The sequence below is a fragment of the Carcharhinus amblyrhynchos genome, chromosome 9, assembly GCF_965287045.1.
Source record: "Carcharhinus amblyrhynchos chromosome 9, sCarAmb.v2.hapA, whole genome shotgun sequence".
Taxonomy (NCBI): Eukaryota; Metazoa; Chordata; class Chondrichthyes; order Carcharhiniformes; family Carcharhinidae; genus Carcharhinus; species Carcharhinus amblyrhynchos.
In genome coordinates this window covers 83,129,903-83,141,930 of record NC_137332.1, presented here as the reverse complement: position 1 = coordinate 83,141,930, position 12,028 = coordinate 83,129,903, and the positions used below count along the sequence as shown (strand labels likewise).

At 42.0% G+C, this 12,028-nt stretch overlaps 1 protein-coding gene across 1 annotated transcript in view; it reads right to left on the bottom strand.

The window, feature by feature from the left end:
- LOC145347967 (solute carrier family 53 member 1-like) overlaps positions 1-12,028 on the bottom strand; it is a 328,249-nt gene that overhangs the window by 81,218 nt on the left and 235,003 nt on the right. The window contains exon 9 of the mRNA XM_080195993.1: positions 9,674-9,853. Within this exon, the coding sequence (XP_080052119.1) occupies positions 9,674-9,853 (180 nt within the window). The remainder of the gene's footprint in view (positions 1-9,673; positions 9,854-12,028) is intronic.

The following is a 12,028-nucleotide window of genomic DNA, read 5'->3' as shown; positions in this document are numbered from 1 at the left end:
GGGGTGATTTATCATGACCTATCCACCTAACCTACACATCTTTGGGCTGTGGGAGGAAACCAGAGTACTCGCTGGAAACCCTCGGAGATACAGGGAGAATGTGCAAACTCCACACAGTCACCGAAGGCCAAAAATGAACCTGTGTCCCTGGTGCTGTGAGGCAGCAGTATTAATAATTGTGCTGCCCTTAAGAAAGGGTTGGAAGAGTGAATTGGGCCAGATAAGTACGGAAATAAGAGAAACAATAGGGAAAAAAAAGCAAGAAAAAGAAATGGACAGAGGGGAAAACACGGCGGAAAGAGTGAAAACTAGGAGGGAACGAATGGAGAGAGAAAATATGAAAGAGTAGAAGTTGGGAGAGTCAATACTGAGAATTGTTAAAGACAGGAACACGACCAATCTCATTCCCTATTGACTCCCCCTAAACAAACAAACATACACAAGGGTGGCATGGTAGCACAGTGGTTAGCACTGCTGCTTCACAGTTCCAGGGATCTGGGTTTGATTCCTGGCTCTGGTCACTGTCTGTGTGGAGTTTACACATTCTCCTCATGTCTGCATAGGTTTCCGCTGGGAGCTCCAGTTTCCTCCCACAGTCCAAAGATGTGCAGATTAGGTTGATTGGCCATGCTAAAATTGCCCCTTAATGTCTTGAGATGCTAGGTTACGGGGATTAGTGAGTAAAATATGTGGGGATTTGGCAGTAGGGCATAGGTGGAATTGTGGCTGGTGCAGACTCGATGGGCTGAATGGCCTCTTTCTGCGCTGTAGAGTTTCTATATAAAAAACACACAACACACCTTACTGACTCCTCCTACACACATGTACACACACACACTCCTGTTTTATTTTCTTAGGGTGCAGTACACACTGTGGACGAACTTGGTCTGCATTCATTTTGAATGCACACTACCTCAGGCAATTCTAATTCCATTAAATTTAAAACATCTCCAATTAGTTAAGAAAATTAAATTATAATTGCAAAGATTGTTTATATATTCATAACATGCATTGGAAGAAACAATTACAATATTGAAGATTTCCCCAGGGATGCATATACCAGCCTCACCCTTTGACATAACAACACTGTCAAAAAAAAAATCCATTGTATGAGCTGTGCGCTATTATAGTGGTCATTTAATAGATCTGCTGTGCCTGTAAAACAGTGGTTACACCCAGCTACAACTACTCTTCAGTTCATTTCAAGTAACTCCAGTAGCAGCCAGATTCTACCCTGCACAGCTCATCTGCTGTTGAAACCCTCATTCATGCCTTTGTTAATCTCTAGTCTTGTCTACTCCAAAACACTCCAGGCCAACTTTGCATGTTCAATCACCAGAAACTCAAGCTCATCCCAAACTCTGTAGAAATGCACCATAAAAAGCATTCTTTCTGGTTGTATCACAGCTTGGTATGCCTCCTGCTCTGCCCAAAACCGCAAGGAGCTACAAAAGATCGTGGATGTAACCCAATCCATCACACAAATCATCCTCCCACCCATTGACTCTGTCTACACTTCCCGCTGCCTCAGCAAAGCAGCCAGCATAAATAAGGACCCCATGCACCCCAGGCATTTTCTCTTCCATCTTCTGCTTTCAGGAAAAAGATACAAAAGCCTGAGGTCATGTACGGCTCTTGCAGGCTGCAAAGAGACATTGATAGGGTGCAGAGCTGGGCCAAAAAGTGGCAGATGGCGTTTAACCTGATAAGTGTGAGGTGATTCATTTTGGTAGGACAAACTTGAATGCAGATTACAGGGTCAACGGCAGAGTTCTGACGAATGTGGAGGAACGTGGAGAAACAGAGAGATCTTGGGGTTCATATCCACAGATCTCTGAAGGTTGCCATTCAAGTGGATAGAGCCGTGAAGAAGGCATATAGTGTGTTAGCGTTTATTAACAGGGGGTTTGAGTTTAAGAGCCATGGGGTTATGCTGCAACTATACCGGACATTGGTGAGACCACATTTGGAATATTGTGTTCAGTTCTGGTCACCTCACCATAAGAAGGATGTGGAAGCATTGGAGAGAGTGCAGAGGAGAATTATTAGGATGCTGCCTGGTTTGGAGAATAGGTCTTATGAGGAAAGGTTGAGGGAGCTGGGGCTTTTCTCTTTGGAGCTCAGGAGGATGAGAGGTGACTTAATAGAGGTTTATAAGATGATGAGAGGGATTGATAGAGTGGACGTGCAGAGACTATTTCCTCAGGTGGATGTAGCTGTTACTAGGGGGCATAATAATAAGGTTCATGGTGGGAGATATAGGAGGGATGTCCGAAGTAGATTCTTTACTCAGAGAGTGGTTGGCGTGTGGAATAGACTGCCTGCTGTGATAGTGGAGTCGGATACTTCAGGAACTTTCAAGTGGTTATTGGATAGGCACATGGAGCACACCAGACTTATAGGTAGTGGGCTAGCTTGATCTTGGGATTGGACATAGCTCGGTACAACATTGAGGGCTGAAGGGCCTGTACTGTGCTGTAATGTTCTATGTTTCTATGTACCAACCAACTCAAGAACAGCTTCTTCCCTGCTGCCGTCAGGCTTTTGAATGGACTTACCTTGCATTAAGTTGATCTTTCTCTACACCCTAGCTATGACTGTAACACTACATTCTGCACTCTCTCGTTACCTTCTCTATGAATGATATGCTCTGTCTGTATAGCACACAAGAAACAATACTTTTCACTATGTTAACACATGTGACAATAATAAATCAAATCAAATCAAACTCTGCTGCCCATGTCCTAACTTGCACCAAATTCTGTTTGCCCAACATTTCTAGTGTTTGCTGATCTGCACTGGATTTCAGTTAAGCAACACTTGATTTTAAAATTTGTATCTTTGTTTTCTGGCCTCCTCTTCTCTCTATCTCTGTAGTCTTCTCTAGCCCTACAACCCTCTGAGCTATCTGTGCCATACAATTCTGGCCGCTTGAGCATTCCCAATTTCAGCTACCAAGGCTCTAAGGTTCTTTCCCTACATTTCTCCGTCTCTGTACATCTCGTTCCTCCTTTAAGGCACTCTTTAAAACCTATCCCATTGAACAAGCTTTTGGTCATTTGTCCCGATTCTTCCTTATGTGGTTCAGCATCAGATTTGGTTTGATAGTGTTTCTGTGAAGAAAGTTTTGCTACATTAAAGACACTTTCCAAATACAAATTGTGTTCTTAATTTTGATTGGACTATAGTTATACCGGCTGCTTAGGGCACACTGCTGCATAATAACAGATAATTTCACTTCAAACCACTTTTTGTTTATAAACGTCAACTCAGTGTTACCATTAACTGTCCATTGCAATAATTTTCCTTTTAAGCACTTGACTGCTATACCATTATTGCAACAGGCAAAATAAATGTAACATTACAATTTTCCACTGTACTACAGAGGCACATCTGATAATTGTGTTCTGCACAGTTTTTGCAGTAATCACTAGCTCTGTTTTTTGATCTCCAAATTAGTGGATGCTACTCCTCCACAAAAGGCAAATTCCCTGCAATCCCAGCCTAATGGTACAGATAACATGAATTTCTTCACATTTGCTAATTTCCAATATCTGACCCATTTGGTGAGCTTGGTGTGGTTGTGTTTGAGGCTGGATGGAAATCCCATCTCCTACACATAACACTGTTCACATTGATTAGATTCATTCTTGTTAGAAATAACAAAAAACAGTACTTTGTCTGGGTTGAGTTCAGTAAGGTTTAGAACAATGTCAAGTACTTTTTAACTCTTAGAATAAATTGACAAATATGATGATCCGCTTGCGCTCATTGTTGAAGATTCTGTAGGGGATCTTTGGCTGGTTAGTGCTGAAGAATGTAAACTCCTGGTGACTATTTTCTGCTTTATCTTTCTTTTCCTTTTCTTCCCTTTCAACTGGCGCTACGGGACTTGGTCCTTCACTTGAATTACTCAATAATAAAGAACAGTGCCAAAAATCTGTGTTGAGAATAAAATCTAATGGTTGTACAGATTCCATCAACCTTTCAATCCCATGCATTTACACGCACCCAGTCAATGTGAAAAAGCAGCAATGAAATAATATTGCTCATTTAAAAGAGTAGAACACTACTGCATGCATTCTCATCATTATGATTAGTACATTAACCATGTAGAAGTTGCAACTTTGGGAGCCACAACAGAGTTAAAAAAAAGTGGTTGAGCAAAAGGACTTTTAATAAAGGGAAGCTTTAGTATTCCTCTATTAGTGAGGGGCCCATACAAACAGCACATCAATAGTTTTGCTATATTAGTGCTATAGTGATATTAGATGCTTGATTTGATTAAATCCACTCTTCCTCCCCAAAGAATCCTCACTCGTTATCATAGAAACTGCTAACTTGTCCCTCTGAAATAAATAAATCTGTTTGTCTGAATGGAGTATGCAACTATAAATATTGGCAGCTCCAAGTACTGAAATCCACAGCAGTGCCAAGTTGTTACATGCACCCAGCAAACTAAATTACCAGCAATATTGCTTCACTAATCAACCTGAGTTATTGTTGCTGAGGATTGAAAAATAATGTGTTATATGTCAAATGTAAGAACGTCATGTCAGATACAGCTGCAAGAATAAAACTCCCTTTACTGTGACTCCCAATGCAGAGCGATGCTAATAGCAAGGGTTCAATTCCTGTACCGGCTGAGGTTATTCATGAAGGCCCCGCCTTCTCAACCTTGTCTGAAGTGTGGTGATCATCAGGTTAAAATCACCACCAGCCAGCTCTCTCTCTCAAAAGGGAGGGCAGCCTATAGTCATCTGGGAATATGGTGACTTTATTTTTTTAAATTTCTTGTGGTCTGCAAATTTGCCAAATCTTTGCAGTTTCGTGTTTCGCTTCAGAAGGAATTCTTCAAATGCAGACAATAAACATAACAAAGCCTACTCCAACTTATAAATCAAAGAAAGGGTTTAATAAAGAAACTTCATTATTCCAGACTTGGGGTCTCGGTCTGGGCCAATCCATGTTCCCCACAATTCCCGACAGGTTCTTATTTATAGTGAGTCAGCTGACCATCACATAATTCTGTAACTGGTTCCATGATTTACTGGGGTCAGCTGACCCCTACAGCTTGTTACATTGGTCACATTATATTCAATACAAAGTTGTCACCGGTTATATTCTAACATTGTTCAGTGTCGCAGAAAAATTAAGATGGTGCTAATGCTGTAGCATTATAAAAATCTCCCCTTTTTGGCCCATTTTTTGCCACTCCCAGGAGATTATGCCTGTGGTAACCATGAAGGTAAGAAGAATTTAGTAGTTGGAAAAATGCTTGAATCCGTCATCAAAGAAGAAATAGCGAGGCACCTAGAAAAGAATGGTTTGATAGAGCAGATGCAGCACGGATTCGTTAAGGGGAAGTCGTGTTTGACGAATTTATTGGATTTCTATGAGGCTGTGACTAGTGCAGCAGACAGAGGGGAACAGAGGTGGATGTGGTGTTACTCGATTTTCAAAAGGCATTTGATAAGGTGCCGCACAAAAGGTTGCTTCAGAAGGTTAGGGGGCATGGAGTTGGGAGTAAGGTGTTAGCGTGGATAGAGGATTGGTTGTCTAATAGGAGGCAGAGAGTTGGTATCAATGGGTGCTAATCTGATTGGCGGTTGGTGACTAGTGGAGTGCCGCAGGGATCGGTGCTGGGGCCTCAGCTATTTAACATTTATATAGATGATCTGGAGGAGGGGGCTGAGTGTAGGGTGACGAAATTTGCTGATGACACAAAGATGAGTGGAAAAGCAAATTGTGTGGAGGGTGTAGAAAGTCTACAGTGGGATCTGGATAGGCTGAGCAAGTGGGCGAGGACCTGGCAGATGGAGTACAATGTTAGCAAGTGTGAGGTTATCCACTTTGGCAGAAATAATAGTAGGAGGGCTTACTATTTAAAGGGCGAAAAGCTGCAGCATGCTACGGTGCAGAGGGACCTGGGGGTCCTTGTGCACGAGTCGCAAAAACCCAGTCTGCAGGTGCAGCAGGTGATCAAGAAGGCAAATGGAATGCTGGCCTTTATAGCGAAGGGAGTAGGGAGGTCTTGCTGCAACTGTACAGGGCACTGGTGAGGCCGCAGCTGGAGTACTGTGTGCAGTTTTGGTCGTCGCACTTGCGCAAGGATATTTTGGCCTTGGAGGGAGTGCAGAGGAGGTTCACTAGGCTGATACCGAAGATGAGGGGGTTGGACTATGAAGAGAGATTAAATAGAGTGGGTCTGAGCTCGTTGAAGTTTAGAAGGATGAGGGGGGATCTTATAAAGACGTACAAGATAATGAAAGGAATGGATAGGGTAGAGGTAGAGATTCTTCCCGCTCAGAAAGGACAGCAGAACTAGAGGGCACAGCCTCAAGAGAAGGGGGGGTGCAGTTTAGAACGGAGTTGAGGAGGAACTTCTTCGCTCAAAGGGTGGTGAATCTCTGGAATTCTCTGCCCGTTGAAGTGGTGGAGGCTACCTTACTAAATATATTTAAGTCATGGGTAGATAGGTTTTTGACAGACAAGGGAATTAAGGGTTATGGGGAGAAAGCGGGAAAGTGGAACTGATCCACTTCAGATCAGCCATGATCTTATTGAATGGCAGGGCAGGCTCAAAGGGCTAGATGGCCTACTCCTGCTCCTATTTCTTATGTTCTTATGTAATTTAGTCATGTTGATCCTGGCCTCAAGTGAAGGACAGGAATGATGAACCAACTTTTCCTGTTCATCATTTTGGTACGTTATTAGTTAAGAAATGCTACGTTTCTGGTGTAGCTCACCTCTAGATAAAGCAAAATATGCAATGCACCCATAACCGTGTACATTCATCCTTTTCAGTCAACAGTCTAATTCCCTTCTGAATGCTTCACTTGAACCTACCTCCACTATGCCCTCAGGCAGTTGCATTCCAGACCCTAACCACTCACTGTGTCAAAAATGTTCTCTTCATTTCAATTTGCTCCTTTTACTTTAAATCTGTGTGCCCTCTTGTTGTTGATCCTCTCACCCCACCACAATGGGCCATCAGTCCTTTGTACTTAATATTACTACAGCTTGTTGCAATCTCTCTCAGTTACAGTTTAATATCTAACATGTGCTCCTTCTCTCTAACACATTGTCTCTTTAGTTCTATGGAGAATCAAAAAGATTTGAAACATTAACTCTGTTTTCTCTCCGTACAGATGCTGTCAGACCTACTAAGTTCTTCCAACATTCTCTATTCTTGTTTCAAATGCTAGCATCCACAATATTTTGCATATTTTAGGGTTTAATTCACTGCCATTTCTTTCCAGGACAACCTTTACCTGGACCTCACCCTCTGGCCTCTTACCTGCTCTTGATCTTTTCACTGAGAATTGTTGGCGTGACATCAGTTATCTCAATTTTTCTGTCCCCTCTCACTCACTCCAACCTGTTTCTGTCTGAACTTATTACACTGTGATCAAATCTGCTGACAAGGGTGGTACTGTTGTTGTCTGGCATGCTATCTCTAGAGATTGCATGTTGTCTGGCATGCTATCACTCTGAGATTGAGTGTCAATTCTCAGACACCTCCTCCTACCTCTCTCTGAACCATGACTCCAGCACCGAACATCAAGCTATGGTTTCTAAGACGGTCACTGACTTCATCACCTCTGGAGACTTTTCCCCCATAGCCTCCAACCTCTGTGAATTTTGAGGAGGAGGTAGAATCAGACCATATGGGGTTGGGAGACTGAGGTTGGAGGCTATGGGGGGGAAGATCTCCAGAGGTGATCCTCCAAAGGTGACCCCATATGGTCTGATTCTACCTCCTTCTCAAAATTCACAAACAATGATGCCCTGGTTGGCCCATCATATTAGTCTAATCCTGCTCCACGGAAATCATTTCCTCCCATCTTGACTCCATCCTCTCTCTTGTCCACTCTTCCCACCCACACTCATGATTCCTCTGATGCCCTCCATTTTCAGGCCCCATCAGCTTTCTCTTCACTCTTGATGTCCAATCACTCTACACTTCCACTCCCACTAGAAGAGTCTGAAGGCCTTCTGCTTCTTCCTTGAGTGGAGGCCTGAACAAACCCCCGCCCATCCACCACTACTGACCTCCAACTGGCTGAACTTGTTCGGTCAGTAAATAAAATTTCCTTTAACTAGTTTTGCATCTTGCAAATGAAAGGAGTGCTTATGGGTACCCATATAGGCTCCAATTATGCCTATCCATTTGTGGGTTATGTGGAACACTCCTTGTCCCTGTCCTAATTAGGCTCATTCTTATAGGTCTATCCATTACATCAATGACTGCATTGGTGCTGCTTCATATTCTTATCTGGACCTGAAAAACATGTAATGTTTGCTTTCAATTTCTACCTCTCTTTTGTCTTTACATGGTACATCTCTGACACTTCCCTTCCCAGCACCCGGAGGAACACACACAGACACAGAGAAAATGTGTAATTCCACAGTCACCCAAGGCCGGACCTGATGCTACCAGGAAATACATGTTCCCTTCACCACCACATCCTTCCCAAGAGCATTCTGCAAATGCAGAAGGTGCATCACCTGCCCTTTTACCTCCTCCCTCTTCACCATTCAATGTCCCTTTCAGGTTAAGCAGCATTTCAGTTGCATCTCCTACTATTGTATTCATTGTCCCCCATTGTGGTCTCCTCTACATTGGGGAGATTAAACGCAGACTGGGTGACTGCACTGTGGAACTCAGTGACACCAACCTTCCTTATTCTCATGCCCACATTCTGTCCTCACCCTGCTGCAATGCTCCAGTGAAACTTAAAGCAAGCTGGAGGAGCAGCATCTCATCTTCTAATTAGGCCTCAGGAATCAACACTGAGTGCAACAACTTCAGACTGTGATCTTTCTCTTTCATCTTAAACCCCTTTTAAAAAAATCCCATACATCTATTGACTCAATGCAAAAACCTCCCACTCTCTTCCACACCAGGTCATCTGTTTTTTGCTAAGGTTTCTACATCTTGTTACAATCTTTCACAACTACAGTTTAATATTTAACACATTCTTCTTTAGTTCTGATGAAGAGTCAAAAGGACTCAAAATGTTAAGAGTGTTCTCTCTCCCTACAGATGCTACCAGACCTGCTGAGTTTTTCCAGTATTTCTTGTTCTTGTTTCTGATTCCATTTTGCTTGTTCCCCTGCCTACTCTGTCCAGCCCCCTCATGATTTTAAATACCTCTAGCAATTCTCCACTAAAGAAAACAGTCCTAACTTCTCTAATCTGTCTTCATAACTAAAGGTCTTCATCCCTGGAATCACTGCTGTGTGATATCCAGAACTGAATGCAATACTCTAGCTGAGACCAAACCAGTGACTTGTGCAAATTCAACACAACCTTCTTATTCTAGTACTCTATGTCCCTATTAATAAAACCCAAGATACTGTATGGTTTATGAACTTCTCTCAACCTGTTCTGCCACCTTCAATGATTTATGCACATATACACACACATAAATATTGTTAAATAACTCTTTCACAGTGACAAATTTTCAAACCATATTCTGCTTACGACAAATGACAATCCTTCATTTACCAAGTTCACCAATAACATGTGGTTTTGAATAGATTGTCCAGTTTCTAAAAGTGGTCAAGCTGTACAGACAATTCAGTACTTTACTTTCACTATAAAAATATATTAATTCAGATAAAAATATGAATAAGCTGTAAGGAAAAAAAAAGCCTCCTAACTTACCAGAAGCTTTAACAGCCAGAACCTAGACTTGTAGTAGCAGGTTTTTGTGGGATTGATCAGAAACAGAAACATGAACCCATATAGTATGAGCGGGTTGACCTGCATTGGAATTATGTTGTATGACCCATACAAACTGATGAAAAGACTCAAACCCCAAAGGACACCTAGGAAACCAGCAATCTGTAAAAAGATAAATAGTTTTACCTATGTTGTATAGACAAACACACTTGTACATCAATAAGCCAGTTCCCCTCTACTATGCACTTGAAAATATGATGCAATTAACATCTAATCCACTTTGATTCCATTGTGTACATGGACTAGACGCCAGCAGGGCTGTGGCGAAAGGACTAAATAGCCCTCATGAAAAGAAAATTGTCTTGAATGGAACTTTACCAGATACATACGATGTAATGATCTAAGTTTAACAGAGTGTCCTGAACAAGGATACATAGATTTTGCCTTGGATGAGTAAAGGTGAATGCATGAACTTTTCTCCCCCTTTAGTTTTTGCATCTTCCAGATGTTTGCACCATTAGTGCAAGGCAACAGCTCAGTGACTATCACTGTTTGCTGTGCAGACACATGGATTTGGGCTAGTGTCTGTGGGAGTTTGCGCATTCTCCCCGTGCTTGCGTGGGTTTTCTCCGGGTGCTCCAGTTTCCTCCCACACCCCAAAGATGTGCTATTAGGCTGATTGGCAGTAATAAATTGTCCCTAAATTAGTTTCCCTCAATGTGGATGGCCATAAAACAATAGATAATGGGTGGAGGGGGGGACTGGTAGTGTTAAATTGGCGGCGCGGGCTTGATGGGCCGAAGGGCCTGTTTTTGTTCTTTGTTGTATTGTTTAATTGTTTGGATAATCATTGGTGGGCCTAACCATCTTCAGATGTGAATATATGTGTAGCACCGACATTTCCCAAATTTACAACATGGTAAAAGAAATCACAATCTGAAAATGGGAAATCTATTACCCAATAACCCTGAATAAGTATGTCCTTGATTATGCTGCTCAATGTTTATGATTTTTTTGTGCACCTACATTTTAAGGCAGGAACTTGAGCTCCAAAGTGCCTTCTATCAGGTTTAGTGAAAAAATAGATTCCTAATATGGGTGATGAAGGTAATAATTTAGAATTACTTTGTTCCTGGTCTATCTGTATTTCCAGGCCAAGAGGGTAATTAGTTCTCTCAAAAGTGTGATTTCTCATCTAATTTTTCTTTAGCCCTGTTTTTTTTAAAATCGTGCTTCAACTTTTTTCCAAATGTCATTTATACTCGATAAAAAGAAAAGTGGTCATGGTTACAAGCAATTCCACTTGCATTGAATTATTTTGTCATGGCAGCAAGGGTCACAGTTCCCAGACCCCACTTGTGGTCCTTATCTCCAAGCCATCCTCTATAGCTGCAGCAGGTTCTTTCAATTTGATGGGTGCCAGGATGCATGGATATTCTCCAAGAAAGAAACAAGGACCATAATGTTCCGAGACCTAAATATTAATTGAATTTAAACCCCAACCTCATGATAATCAGGCGTTCTTCTTTCCTGTACATGGAAGCTCTTGACACCTGCCACACAGAATTTATAAGATAGAGAAGACAGCAACTTAGTGTAACATGGGAGTGAATGTTCTGTTTTCCTGTGGAAAAAATGTCCTGCTGGAGGATAAGGCCGTGATAGCATTTATTGAAGTGTAAGACTATAAAGAAGGCAAAAAAGATCACCGTTCTTTACAGAGGATGGCTTGGAGATGAGGACCACAAGTGGGGTCTGGGAACTGTGAACCTTGCTGCTATGACAAAATAATTCAATGCAAGTGGAGTTGTTTGTAACCATGATGGGGCCCCATGCCAAACAAAGGCAACTGTTGAATGCCTCTTTGGCAGCAGGACAAGACCATGTGAAGCTTGGATAACTTTAATCCTTGACAGTGCGTTCAAGCTCTGGCATTACGTGAAGTGCTGTTGAATGATACTTTTCTAAGGTGGTCTTGTGCCCACTGGGGTTCTGTGAAAACAGTACTGTTTGAAATAAAGCCCAGAAGGAACGCATTAGATCATATGAAAATGTGAAAAACACTCTGAATAGACTACACAGACAACAAATGAAATATCCAATACAGACAGTGCACAGACACTCAGTGTCAAGGCACACATTTAAGAGAAAAATTTCCCCATTAGAAGCTGAATCTAGATTGATTGAGGATGGTTTTTCGGGGCTGACCCAAACTCATTGTCTACGAAAGTATGTGTAGCTATGATTAATACAAATAAGTAAGGTGAAATCAGTTTTAAACATGGGGGTATAAAATGTGATCATTGTAAGCATTGTAATTGTTGGCTAGGAGTACTG